The sequence below is a fragment of the Saccopteryx bilineata genome, chromosome 10 (genome assembly GCF_036850765.1).
Source record: "Saccopteryx bilineata isolate mSacBil1 chromosome 10, mSacBil1_pri_phased_curated, whole genome shotgun sequence".
Lineage (NCBI taxonomy): Eukaryota > Metazoa > Chordata > Mammalia > Chiroptera > Emballonuridae > Saccopteryx > Saccopteryx bilineata.
In genome coordinates this window covers 1,840,556-1,854,850 of record NC_089499.1, presented here as the reverse complement: position 1 = coordinate 1,854,850, position 14,295 = coordinate 1,840,556, and the positions used below count along the sequence as shown (strand labels likewise).

Genomic DNA, 14,295 nt, shown 5'->3' with positions numbered 1-14,295 from the left:
ATGGGGTGACGTGAACGCAGGGGCGTCCGAGGAGACGCCTTCGCTCTGTCAGTCGGTAGTTACTGAGCCCACACCACTCCGGGCTGCCCCTGCCTCCGCCGTCAGACTCCTTTCCGGAGGAAGGAGAAGGCAGAGGAAGAGCCGCTGACGTCACCCGTCCTGGACTTTGCAGTTTGTGACAAGACGAAACGTGTCACAGTAGAAGGAAGAGTGGACGAGGTCCAGGCGACCAGATGGGGTGGACGTGTGTCCACAGTCCCCCCCCCCCCCCAGGAACAAAGCACCAGAGCTCAGCAGAGATGGGAGTCAGGGTGTTTTGTCTGTTTTGTTTTTTGTTAGTTTAGACCTGAGCAATCCTATCTGGGTATTGTCTTCCTCGTAGGGACAGTCCCTGTGGATTTGGGGGTGTTCTGTGAAGCAGCCCAAAGGTAGAAGGTACAGATCACGTGTTTCCATCCTGAGGGCCGGGGACGTGTCCAGCAGGGCGCCCGCCACGCCGAGTGTCTGAAATACCCAGTTACCGTCTCAGAACGGAGCGCGGTCTCAGGGCCCCTGAGTCCCCCCCGTTCAGTGAGGCTCCCCTTTCTCCTCCTCCTCACAGCGCCTCCCCGAACAGCGTCCTCAAGGAAGTGAAGTTCTCAGAATGCGCCCCATCGGCTGACACGAGTCACCTCCCAGTCACGTTTTCCCCGACTGTTTCAGACAGACGCACAGAACAGTGTGGGCACCAGCACGTGCCGGGGGCACGGGGGTGTCTGCTCCCCGAGACGTGAGGAAGGAGGGCTGATCTGTAGCAGCTAACACCTTTTTATTGAACACTTTTATTTTTAAATAAAGATTATAACAAAGCACCAGTTGCTGGTTTTGATCATCTGGGCTTCAATAGCTGCTGCAAGTCCTTTTACAAAACCTGTCATTTTTATCCTCTGGGAGTCAGGGATGACAGGCGCGTGGCTTCCGGTACACACGCTAGTTTTACGAGCTGGGGTTCGATTCAGCAAGGCAGCCAAGTTGCGACACGTCTTACCCTGATTCCGTCCCTGGCGACAGACGCCTGTGCGTCTGCACTGCTGGCAGTTTCAACGTCTGCGGAACGGACGGAGCTGGGGTCTCACCGCCCCGTGCTGTGTGAGCTCCTCTGTTGACTGTGCTAGGACGGCAGCGGTGACCCGCACAGGTACGGATATTTTAACTTTCTCCTCTTTGGAAAGAAACTGCTTATTAACGGGTGTGTGTGTGCGAGAGAGCCTGCCTCTCCCTAGTTAAGCACCTGGAGTCACAGACCTACCGGAGCTGGTGGTGAACAAGGCAGCCTCCTATCCAGGGGGAAATTTCACACCAAATGAGAATTTCTCAAGCACATTTAGCCATGGAAAAGATTCTCCATCAAAACATCCATGCCCCCCCTACACAAACACGCACATGCATGCACACACATGCACACGCATGCACGCACACACTAAGGCATCTGTGAACATGCAGATATTGTAAGCACAGGTTTTAATTCTGTCTAATTGCCCACTGACAGCGTTCCGACCGCCACAGTGTCCCCATGGGCCATGGGGTCCCACCAGCCGAGAGCCCGTGCCACCCCTGCACGTGGGACATGCCGTTAAAAAGAAGAGAAGGTGAAGGGACATCCTTCTCGTGCCCAGGGATGCGAGCTCGGCTCCGCGGGTGGGACCGTGCCGGGCACACGCGTCCCGGCGCTCGTCGGGCGCCAGCAGAGGTGACCCAGTACCTTTCACGATGAGGCTGCCGGTGCTCCTCGCCACCCCAAACCGATTGGCGGCCACGCAGGTGTAGGGCCCGGCGTCCGACCTGGTCACGTTGAGTATCTGCAGGGCGCCGTCCCCCACGAGGAACACTCTACAAAGAGAAGACGCGGTGAGTGGCAGCTGGGCTCCCAGGAGGGCGTCTTCCCCGCGGACACGCACGCCGGCCCCGCCCCCCGCGCACCCCCGGGCGCCGTGTGGGAACGGCAGCTCGTGGCTCTCCCTGCGCCACGCCCTTGACCGCCAGCAGCCCGGACTCCGCGTGACAGGACGAGTGCCGTGTGCTTGTATTGCGACACAGTGTTGGTGATCACCCGAACGGCCCTTGGCGCTATCCAGGCACGTAAAACGCGGGCGGTGCTCGCCTCCGCCGTGCCCACTGGCTGGTCAGAACAGCAGGGCAGCCCCTCGCCGTGCACTTTGAAAAGCTCCTTCTCTGGCGAAAACGGAACTCGCCGTCAGAGGAATGGAAGCCGTGGCCTCGTCAGGGGCTCTGGGCCCCCAAACAAGAGGGTGCTCAGCCGTGGCCACGCTGGCCCGCGCCACTGGCCTGAAGGACCAGCCACACGGTTCCGTAACAGCCCCTCCCCGCCCCCCGCCCCGCCGTGTGGCGCAGGGGAGAGGAAGAGTGAAGCCTCCACGAGTCAGACCTGATCAGACGTCCCTGCAATGCATGCAGCCTTACAAGACACGACCGAGGGGTCGCTATCTAAGAAGGCCCAATAGTTCATAAAATGCTGCTGCTTCTAGATTTCCCCTGAAACTGAGAAGTGCTCAAAAGCAAACATCAGAATGCTGCCGTCATGGTGGGAGCAGTTTGGGTCTCTCCACAAGGTCACCGTCGAATGTTTTTATGAGGGGACGCAGACACACACACACACACACACAATGAAAGCATAGCGTGTGCTCAACTTGATGTCTTGTAAGTTTCATTAGCAACCCTGAAAAAATACTGGTGATTATTGAGGTTTGTACAAGAGGAAGCGATGAAAACTGGCTTTTAACACCAATAGGTTGGAAGACGAGAGATGAGGCCGTTGGGAGGCTCGTCGCGCCCACGGACAAGGACGAAACAGTGGCTGTGGCACTGCAAACCTATCGTGTACAATATGTGTATTACATGCATTGTAGCTAATATAATTGATTACCCAATTTGAAACACAGCGAGTATCAGCCAACGACAATTTGTATAAAACCAGCTGCTGCCGTTGTGTTTATTTTAGCAGCGGGCTCTGTGTTCTGTCATCCCATTCGTGAGAAGGGCCACATCGCATCCGGGCGTCAAATGGCTCACGGTGTCCGTGATCAGATTTTTTTTAAAAGTTATTATCTTGGAATACTTCCCAACAGTGGCCATTTGGTATCTTGTTTAATTTCTGAAATGTCTACTTTCTGATCCCAATTTACATTAACAGTCCAGTCCAGCAATTATTGACGTAGGAACAGCGTACGTCTGGATGAATGCGGTTCTTTATCTGATTTCATTAAAAGAGGTCAGAGTGAGAAGCATTTAGGGATGTCATCTCCCCCAAGCATTGAGGCATAAGTTACAAGACATCTCAACAATGTAGAAACATGACCGACCGTAGATTCTGGCCTTTCTTCCCTCCCACATCTCAGACGAGGATTTCTGAGTCCCTTTGACCCCTGTGTCTGACTGGACTTGGCAGTAAGTCAGCGGCTTTAATTAACTCGTGGTCATCAGTCGGGCCCTGGATGACCTCGGTGTTGGGGTCACGGAGCTGATACCAGCCTTGTGGGGTCTTTGTTTCCTCCACGGTTCTCCCGCTACGATCATCTCACAGGTCAGCGAGCCTGCCTTTCCCCTCAACTCTCCCGTCTCCAACATTCACTTAGTTAGACTATTTCAACCCTTTACACAATTCAATAGAAACATTTTTTTTTTCAAATTACCACGGCTTAGTATTCCATTTAGATGATTAAATTACAAATTCAGGCTCTTGCATGTCAATAGTTCCATAAAACTGAGAATCTCCAGACATCCGCGCGTGTAGAAGGTTTCATCGCCATCGAACAACAGAAAAGTCAAGAGAGAGCATTTGCGATGGACCACAATGTCCCTCCAAGCACGTTCTGAGCATAAAGCGGTAGAACTTGGGGTGCACAAGCTGTGTGTGACAGTCGGGTGACCCTGGGAGATATCACAGTGGCCCCAGAAAACAGGACGGGTAGAAAAAGGAGAAAATAGAACATGTAGGAAACGGAGCCACCAACATGTGAACACACGTCAATGTCAATGGTGAGGCTGAAGGCAGGCCACACGGCGAGACTGACCGTACGACACGGCAGTCCTCTCTGTCGGGGACGCGGGGCAGACACGGGAAACATCGCCACCTGCCCGTTCGCCCGGCCTGCTCCCTGTCTCTGTGACAACCTGCAGAATAAAACCCCGGGCAGACCCACGACCCCCTCGAATGAACGCACAGGACTCTCCCCCACCCCCGGACCACCTCTCAGGTTGGGTGTCCTTCTGAGGAAGGACGTGAGGACCGATGTGAAGTCCTTCACACCCGTGCCTTGCTGGGCTGCGTATGACGTCTGTTCATTTAAACTCCGTAAACTGAACAGAACAGAACACAAGAGCCAACATCTCTTGTATCACAGTAACTAATCCGATGTCTATCTGGTCTTTAATCTGTCGACGTGCAGAAAAGAGACCCTGCAAGTGTTGATTCCCGTCTGGAACAAGACGAGGAGAAAAGCTCTGATATTTCCTTTTTCTTCTGTTTGTTCATTTGATGTCAGCCACTGCCTAGCCTGAAGTTTGAGGACATCAATGATGAGCAGTCGATGAAGGCATTAAACCATGAAAAATTAGGATGTGGGGCAATTATGACTTCTTATTGCTGAAACTAGAGCATTACTGCTATTTTTACAGTGAAATTATTAACTGGAGTATTGCTTCCACTTTCCTCTAAAGATAATGCTGTAGACCATGAAATTTTAATTGACTGTCTAATATTACTGATTTCTAGAAAATCTAAAATAAACTGGATAAAAATGAGTTAGATTAAAAAGTCAGAAAGCGTGTGTAAATTTTAACTCTTTGCAGCTTCGATTGTTAGGTAAGGCGTCTCACTGGAACCCACTGTAGTTCAAATATTGATATTCCATTTTAAGAATGTTTAGGACCTGATAATCACAGTTAATGTATAGGATCTGTGCTATCCCTCAGTGACATTTAATAAGTTATGTCTCTACAATTTCTCATTTTAACAAGCTACAGGAAATGACGCACAATCTGCAAACAGGTCAATTACAAGTCAATTTCGCTCATTTAAATCAAAGGTAACCATCTCCTCGCTGTCACTCTACGTCCGAGACTTGAAATGGCTCTGGTGCAACTGGACACAGAAAATATCCCGCTCGGCTGGGCGGGGCAGTTGTCAAGACTGAATCAGTGGACGAATGAAAACCTCTTTTGTCTCTCTCTTTCCTCCAGGGATGGTCCCTGAGTCACTCCGGCCTGGGACAGTCTGTGCGGCTGATCGAGCCTGGACGCCCACCTGGGTGTTGTGGCTTCAAGTGGCTCAGGGGTCAGTGCCAGGAAGTGTGGTCCTGCATCGCTGCCCATCTGGGCCTGGCCACTCTCGTACCTCTGTTTCCTAGGGAACATGGGCTCAGAGACACAGCTTTCTCCACCCCACCCGGCCCCACCCACCCATCGCGACAATCCACAGAATATCAAGATCAGCTGTTTTTCCCGCATCAATCGAACATCTTCAGAGAGGTTCCGTCACGATTTAACTGCAGCTGTCATGCTGATCCTGTCATGCTCGTCCTGCTGATCTGGGTCATATGCTGCCTTATATTTTGAATTTTATTTTATTTTCCTTTGAGTTGTTTAGGCCCTGGCTGGTTGGCTCAATGGTAGAGCATTGACCTCACTTGTGGAAGCCCCGGGTTTAATCCTGGTCAGGGCACACAGGAGAAGTATCCATCTGTTTCTCCACCCCTCCCCCTTTCACTTCTCTTTCTATCTTCCTGTCCCACAGCCATGGTTCGATTGGAGCAAGTTGGCCCCGGGTGTTTAGGATGGCTCCATGGCCTCTGCCTCAGGTGCTAAGAAGAGCTCAGTTGCTGAGCAACAGAGCAATGCCCCAGAGGGGCAGAGCATTTCTCCCTGCTGGGCCTGCTGGGTGAATTCGGGTTGGGCGCATGCGGGAATCTGTCTCTGCCTTCACTCCTCTCTCTGAATTTAAAAAAAGCGAGTTTTTTAAAAACAGTTTTAGGTTCACAGAACAGTTGAGAGAAAGGTACAAAGATTCCCGTATACCCCCCCCCACACACACACGCAACACACCCCCGTTATCAACACCAGCACATGGTCCGTTGTTTACAGCTGGTGACCGGCAATGACACGTCACGGTCACCCAACTATCACGGTTTACCTTATGGCTCACGCTTGACGTTGTACATTGTACAAGTTTGGAAAAACGTATAGCGTGTCCACCGTGAGAGGATCCTTCGGCATTCTCCCCGTCCTGAAAACCACCTCCGCTCCACCTGCTCACGGCGCCTTCCCCGCTCCCTGGCCGCCGTTCATGTCTTCCCCGTCTCCACCGTCCCGCCTCTCCTAGGACGTCGTGACGTCCCAGGCACACAGCGTGTAACCGTCCGGACGGGCGTCTTCTGCTCCGTAAGTTGCATTTAAAGTCTCTTCTCTGTCTTCCGTGGCCTGGTGGTAGCTCACCTCTCTTTCAGGCTGAACAAGATCCCAGCGTCTGGAGGGACCGCCGTCTGTTTATCCATCCACCTACCGAAGGGCGTCTGGGTGGCTTCCAGAGGCAGAGCAATCAGGAACAGAGCTGTTATAGACATCCAGGAGCAGGTCTTTTGTGTAAACGCGCCTTTTCCACTTGTTTGGGTAAGTGCTGTGAGGAGGGTGGGTGGGAAGAGGATGTTCGGTTTTGTGAGAAATGCTCACACTGTCCTCAGCGCGTCGCCCTGCTCTGTCTCCTCCTGCGTCACCAGCGAGCGAGTCCCTGCCGCTCAGCGTCCCCGCCACTGTCACAGGGCACGTCCGTGTCTGTCCCTGTTGTTTTGATCTGCGTTTCCCTGACGACGTGTGTGTTGGGGAGCAGCTTGTCCCACGCCTGTTTGCCGCCTGTGACTCTTCCTGGCCGAGGTGTCTGTGAAGGTCTTTGCCTCGCTGTTCAGTAGAGCGGCTGTTTTCTTACCGTGGAGGTGGAAGGGTTTTAGTACCGTCTGGGTGACCGCACGCTAGCGGCTGTCCTTGGCAGATATTTTCTTTTCAAACGTGACTTTTTCCATGCTGTGGACGGCATGCTCCACAGAGGGCAGGGTTCTCCACAGAGCGCAGGGTGTTCCACAGAGCGCAGGGTGTTCCACAGAGCGCAGGGTGCTCCACAGAGGGCAGGGTGCTCCACAGAGCGCAGGGTTCTCCACAGAGGGCAGGGTTTTCCACAGAGGGCAGGGTTTCCCACAGAGCGCAGGGTGCTCCACAGAGGGCAGGGTGCTCCACAGAGGGCAGGGTGCTCCACAGAGGGCAGGGTTTCCCACAGAGCGCAGGGTGCTCCACAGAGGGCAGGGTGCTCCACAGAGCGCAGGGTTTTCCACAGAGGGCAGGGTTTCCCACAGAGCGCAGGGTGCTCCACAGAGCGCAGGGTGTTCCACAGAGCGCAGGGTGTTCCACAGAGGGCAGGGTTTTCCACAGAGCGCAGGGTGTTCCACAGAGCGCAGGGTGCTCCACAGAGGGCAGGGTTTTCCACAGAGGGCAGGGTGCTCCACAGAGCGCAGGGTGCTCCACAGAGCGCAGGGTGCTCCACAGAGGGCAGGGTTTTCCACAGAGGGCAGGGTGCTCCACAGAGCGCAGGGTGCTCCACAGAGGGCAGGGTGCTCCACAGAGCGCAGGGTGCTCCACAGAGCGCAGGGTTTTCCACAGAGGGCAGGGTGCTCCACAGAGGGCAGGGTGCTCCACAGAGCGCAGGGTGTTCCACAGAGCGCAGGGTGCTCCACAGAGGGCAGGGTTTTCCACAGAGCGCAGGGTGCTCCACAGAGGGCAGGGTTTTCCACAGAGCGCAGGGTGCTCCACAGAGGGCAGGGTGCTCCACAGAGCGCAGGCTGTTCCACAGAGCGCAGGGTGTTCCACAGAGGGCAGGGTGCTCCACAGAGGGCAGGGTTTTCCACAGAGGGCAGGGTGCTCCACAGAGCGCAGGGTGCTCCACAGAGGGCCGTGTGCTCCACAGAGCGCAGGGTTCTCCACAGAGGGCAGGGTTCTCCACAGAGGGCAGGGTTTTCCACAGAGGGCAGGGTGCTCCACAGAGCGCAGGGTGCTCCACAGAGGGCAGGGTTCTCCACAGAGGGCAGGGTGCTCCACAGAGGGCAGGGTGCTCCACAGAGCGCAGGGTGTTCCACAGAGCGCAGGGTGTTCCACAGAGCGCAGGGTGCTCCACAGAGCGCAGGGTTTTCCACAGAGCGCAGGGTGCTCCACAGAGGGCAGGGTGTTCCACAGAGCGCAGGGTTTTCCACAGAGCGCAGGGTGCTCCACAGAGGGCAGGGTTTTCCACAGAGGGCAGGGTGCTCCACAGAGGGCAGGGTGTTCCACAGAGCGCAGGGTGTTCCACAGAGGGCAGGGTGTTCCACAGAGCGCAGGGTTTTCCACAGAGCGCAGGGCGCTCCACAGAGGGCAGGGTGTTCCACAGAGCGCAGGGTTTTCCACAGAGCGCAGGGTGCTCCACAGAGGGCAGGGTGCTCCACAGAGCGCAGGGTTCTCCACAGAGGGCAGGGTTCTCCACAGAGGGCAGGGTTTTCCACAGAGCGCAGGGTGTTCCACAGAGCACAGGGTTTTCCACAGAGGGCAGGGTTTTCCACAGAGCGCAGGGTGCTCCACAGAGGGCAGGGTGCTCCACAGAGCGCAGGGTTCTCCACAGAGGGCAGGGTTCTCCACAGAGGGCAGGGTTTTCCACAGAGGGCAGGGTGCTCCACAGAGCACAGGGTTCTCCACAGAGGGCAGGGTTTTCCACAGAGCGCAGGGTTTTCCACAGAGCGCAGGGTGTTCCACAGAGCACAGGGTTTTCCACAGGGCGCAGGGTTTTCCACAGAGCGCAGGGTTCTCGTTTTCATGGACGAGGTCCGGCTCTTCCCGCTCCTCGCGTGGACCTGCCTCTGACGTGTGTCGGAAAAGTCATCGCCAGACTCAAGGTCATCTCGATCTCCTCCTCCTGTGTCCTGGGAGTTTTATAGTTTTGTGGTTTACATTTGGGTCTCTAACTCCTGTTGGGTTATTTTTTATTTAGGAAGGGTATAAGGACGGTGTTTAGATCCCTTTTTTGATACATGGCATCCAGTTGACACAGAGCCATTTCCTGAGAAGACGACCTTTGCTCCATTTTGTTTCTTTCACTCCTCTCTCATCATTTCCTTTTCGGACGAGCCTTCCCAGACTGGACTGTGAGCTGTGGAGGCCCCTGACCCAGGGGCCGGCGACCACGGCCTCTCCCAGCTCGCGTTTGCTGGCTGGGTCACTCGGGGTCCACTGGTTGGAGGACTGTGTCCATTTCGCAGGGACAACAGGGATGGCAGGAGCAGTAACGACAAGTCCAGTAGTAATAACAATAAGCTCATTTTAAAGGAGTTTGTTTAAATCGCGGAGCACGTGTCTAGAAGATACAGAGTGTCCCCGACATGGACGCTGTCATTCCTTATGTCCTTTTGTCCTCCAGGAATAACCCCCCACGGTCACAGGCTCATGAGCACATGTCTTGTGATCATACCTACTCCGAAATCTGGACAGGCTTCTATAAGCTGGACCTGCGGCCATCCACGTGATCAGGAAATTCAGTGGACTGACCGGAAGTCACTGAGTCAAACAGCAAATGCATACTGAACCCGGACCCTCCGTGGGCAGAGACCTGTGAGTCCACCTGGTCTGACTGCACGTAGTGTGTCCGGAGCAGACATAATGGCACTCGGTAGCCTGAGGCGTGAGTGTGGTGTGGGGCTTCTTCGCCTGTTAGCGGGGGCTCACGTCACATTGCAGCTCTGTCCTCTATGAGCCGGAACGAGTGCCCTCTGGCCTCGTGTTGGGGGGGACTGTCAGCGAGGACTTACGGCCACCGTGCTTTATCAGCAGGCGATTCAGTGAGATTCCTCTGAAGAGGCTTCTTTAGAGGCCTCTCAACCCTCTCTAGGTTGTTACACTTTATGGGGAGCCAATGTCAGTGACAGTGAAACTTTACAGTGGACAGGACCAGGCAGGCTACAGCCCAGAGCCAAGTGTCCTTTCCCCATGCAGGTGTGTCCACGGCCCAGTGCTGGAAACCCTCCCTCCCTCCCTCCCTCCCTCCCTCCCTCCCTTTCTTCCTTGGTTCCTCCCTCCCTCCCTCCCTCCTTCCCTCCCTCCTTCCCTCCCTTTCTTCCTTTGTTCCTCCCTCCCTCCCTTCCCTCCCTCCCTCCCTCCTTCCCTCCCTTTCTTCCTTTGTTCCTCCCTCCCTCCCTTCCCTCCCTCCCTCCCTCCCTCCCTCCCTCCATTCCTCCCTTCCTTCCCACAACATCATTCACAGCATCCGGGCTCCTACATCTCCAGGTACCAGCGTCCCTCTCCAGCCGAGTCCTGTCTTTCAAAACCGAGAAGCTGCCACTTTGTCACGTCTCCCTGGTCCTTTCTCTCACCTGTCTGGCCCCCTTCATTGTGTGACCTGCCAGGCCCGGCTGGCATGTGACCTCCAGACGCCTCCAGTGGAACCGTTTACGTACCTTGAGCGCAATGGCTCACTCTGAACACAGCCCCTGCGCCGCTGGCCACACGCAACACGCGTGCTCACCGAACAGAGCTGCAGCTGCAGGCTCATCACCTGCAGACGTGCAAGGCTCCGCAACCACCACGGAATGAAACGTGTAACACGTGGGGAGAAACACCCGCTCCGCTCTGTCCACACTGTCCTGGGAGACACGCCCGCACCCAGCCAGGGAGGACAGACAGCTAGCTCCCCTTTCCTGCGGAAGCCGCTCTGCAGAGGTTCATGCGGGGACCCCATCCCATCACGAGGTCACAAGGACAACACCTGTGTGAGAACGCAGACACCACAAGGCCAGGTGTGCGAGCTCAAGTGTTTCCCCCCTTGGGCCACGTGCTTCTCCCTGACCTCTCAGTGGGCCGGGTCAGGAGCCTCTCTTCACGCTGGGCCCACGGGGAGGCCTTCAAAACCTTTTAAAACTACATCTATCACAAGCCCTGGCGTGGAGGGCGCTGTAGCCGAGTTATGTGGGCAGGTCCTGGCTGTACCAAGTTCTGTTTCTACTGTCAGGTGAGAAAGTCCTGGGTCTCTGGTTGTAGGTTGGTCAGAGGGGAGGGACTTTTGGAAGGCCTCGTAATAAACTGTAAGAATTTGGGGGGATGTTACATTAACCAAATATGTTACGCCATTAAACCACGCAGAGGAAGATGGCTGTACCTCCTGCTTTGCCTCAGACTCCGCGCCCCTCTCTGCCAGGAGACGGTGGCCCGCGGGAAGGCGTGGGGCTGGCATTCGATGGCAATGTCTCTGCCAACGTGAACCACCGAACTCTTCTTAACGGGATTTTTGGAGAAATCAGGAGCTGACGCTAAAAAACAAAAGATTTAAAAAATATATCGCTCAATTACTCACATAACTGGCCTGTCGTGGTGCAAGATGCCGCTTGGTGTGCTCGGGGACTCTAACACCGATACCTAGAACACTTTCTCTCGCTAAACTCGGGGTTCCGGGGCCAGTGACTGACTTCTGCTTTGGTGGAGCCTCTGGTTCCATTTGCAAACTGGAGGTGACAACGACATCATCGGAAGTCCAGTGTGGGGATTGAATGAGATTGTTACAGAACCATAGAACCGGCGTGTCTGCCTGGCACAAAGTAGGCATCGGTGAGTGAGGATAATTAGCCTGGTTGTGGTGCTGATCACTGCAGCGCCCAACGCCAGTGAGGTGAGGAAGGAAGGAAGTTCCCAAAAGTCACCTGCTGTACGCAGCTCCCAGCACAGGGAGAGCGTGGTCCCCAGGAGACCGAGGAGGGAACTTCCACCCTGATCAGCGAAATCAAGTCTCTTCGAGCTGATAGCTTCTTATGTCTATATCAGTGCTGGTCAACCTGGTCCCTCCCACCCACTAGTGGTGGTCAACCTGGTCCCTCCCGCCCCTATTGGTCATCAACCTGCTCCCTACCGCCCCCTAGTGGTGGTCAACATGGTCCCTACCGCCCCTATTGGTCATCAACCTGCTCCCTACCGCCCCCTAGTGGTGGTCAACATAGTCCCTACCGTCCACTAGTGGTCATCAACCTGGCCCCTACCGCCCACTAGGGGGCGCTCCAGCTTTCCTGGTGGGCGGTAGCGGAGCAACCAAAGTATAAATAAAAAGGTAGATTTAACTATAGTGAGTTCTTTGATAAAGATTTATTCTGCCAAACTTAGCGAAAATCTGACATAAAGTACTTGGTAAGTAATTATTATTCTATGCTTTAACTTGCTGTCACTCTGCTTTATGAATTTTATAAAGTAAAGTGACTTCCCTACTTTATAAATCACCATGACTGTGGAACCGGTGAGTGGTTAGAAAATGTTACTACTGACAGAGATACAGAAGTGGGTGGTAGGTATAAAAAGGTTGACTACACCCTGGTCTATATCATCTATATCTATCTATCTATCATCTCTCTATCATCTGTCATCTATCTTGAACCTTGGGGTTCAAGCCAGCAACCTTTGGGCTCAAGCCAGTGACCTTGGGTTTCAAGCCGGTGACCTTTGGGCTTAAGCCAACGACTATGGGGTCATGTCAGTGACCATGGGGTCAAGTCTATAATCCCACATTCAAGCCAGCAACCCTGCGTTCAAACCAGATGAGCCTGCGCTCAAGCCGGCGGCCTCGGGGTCTCGAACCTGGGTCCTCTGCGTCCCAGTCTGACGCTCTATCCACTGTGCCACTGTCTGGTCAGGCTTCTTGGTTTTTTTATTCACAGCTGAACACATTCCTGATGGTACTTTCTGAATTGTACCTGACACCGCGGCCGGGATGGGCGTTGGAGAAGCCTCTTTCTTGCTGTTGGGCGGCACACCCGACGCGGGGCGTCCTCCGGGAGGCCTCCTGGGCGTCCCGGGCAGAGTAAAAAATCACCTGCAGTTCCTAACAGCTAGTTTAGACATTTCCCCTTATTTCAAGGGAAAACGACTTCTAATTTACAGAATAATTGGGTTCAGAATACGCATAATCGTAGCTCGCTAACATGTCGCTTTGGATCTTGTGGTTATAAACAGAAACGACTCACCTAACACCCTCAGCTCCGCATTTGCGTAAATGACCCCATACTTGTTCTCGGCGGTGCACTGGTAGACGCCGGAATCTGACACGTTCAGCAGAGGGATGGCGAGCGTCCCGTTGTCTATGTGAATTCTTTCCTAATGAGAAGAGGAGCCGTGTGAAGACGCTATTATCAGAGTCCTTTATGATGTGTGTGCCACCCTCGCGTGGGGACCGGAGCGGGTGCTCAGGGAGGAGGCGGCTGCACGTCCTGAGGGACCCCAGGCAGCTTTCTGACGTTAAAGAGAAGATAAAGGGAAGGTGCCCAGTGTCATCTGAGCGGTCAGCGTACTGGCGGTCCCCTCGTTTCTCTGTACACGGGCACTATCTGCAGAGCATGTGTGTTCAGTTTCTGTTCTGGAGGACATGCGTGTTTTGGAAACTGCCACCCATCCAATTGTGGCAGAAAGCGTGTTGGCGGTCATATTAGACACGGGTTTTCTGGTTAGGATTCCCCCTCGCCTTTCCGACCTGAGCTCTCAAAAAAAAAAAAAACCCCAAAAGGTCTGGAATGTGGTCAGAGGATAGTTTTCTAATCGAGTCTGAAGGTGCAGGACCTGAGTTCTGTCTTCCTTGGTCAGCTGTCAAGTGCTGCTCCCACAGCCTCCCCCGGAGCAAGTCCCGTGTGGGGTGTACACGTTCTGAAGTCGTTTAACATTGCAAATACAGCTTAAAACTAAACAGTTCAGGGTGACAGCTGCCCGCCTCCAAAGGTAAAGGAGGTCGGGGGCAGGGAGCTGAGATGTCCGACTTCGGGAAAAGGCAGGCCCCCCGGGGAGAAAGTTCCCTGGCAGCCGGGAACAAAGACTCTCACTGCGCTCAGCTTCTGAGCCACAGACGTGTCTGGGTCTCTAGTGGTGTCCGCATGTGCACGGCAGAGTGGGGAATGAACACAGTTATTGGGATCCTCTGATGGGGGTGGAACAGCCCTGCCTCGTTTCCTGGGTGTTGTCACTGAAGCGGCTGGGGACGGAGGGTGTGGGAAGCGGACGAGTTCGCCGCTTTTCCCGTGTGTTTGGACAGAGTCCTGGGGCCTCAGACCAGCAAGCCCCTGGGCTGTGGTGAAGACCACAGTCCCGGAGTCGGAACCCTGATTCTAACACACCCTCGCGGCTGTGCTGGCCTCGGGCCGGCGACTGAACTTCTGTCAAACCACTGTTCTTCGCCTGCGTAAAGAAATCGTGACCACGCCTCTCTCCTGAGCG

The 14,295-nt window shown here is 54.6% G+C and overlaps 1 protein-coding gene across 1 annotated transcript in view; it reads right to left on the bottom strand.

Annotated features, from left to right (window-relative positions):
* The window catches only part of CNTN6 (contactin 6), a 124,803-nt gene that overhangs the window by 29,608 nt on the left and 80,900 nt on the right, over positions 1-14,295 (bottom strand). The window contains 3 exon segments of the mRNA XM_066244741.1: positions 1,742-1,869; positions 11,213-11,363; positions 13,059-13,188. Coding sequence (XP_066100838.1) covers positions 1,742-1,869; positions 11,213-11,363; positions 13,059-13,188 — 409 coding nt within the window.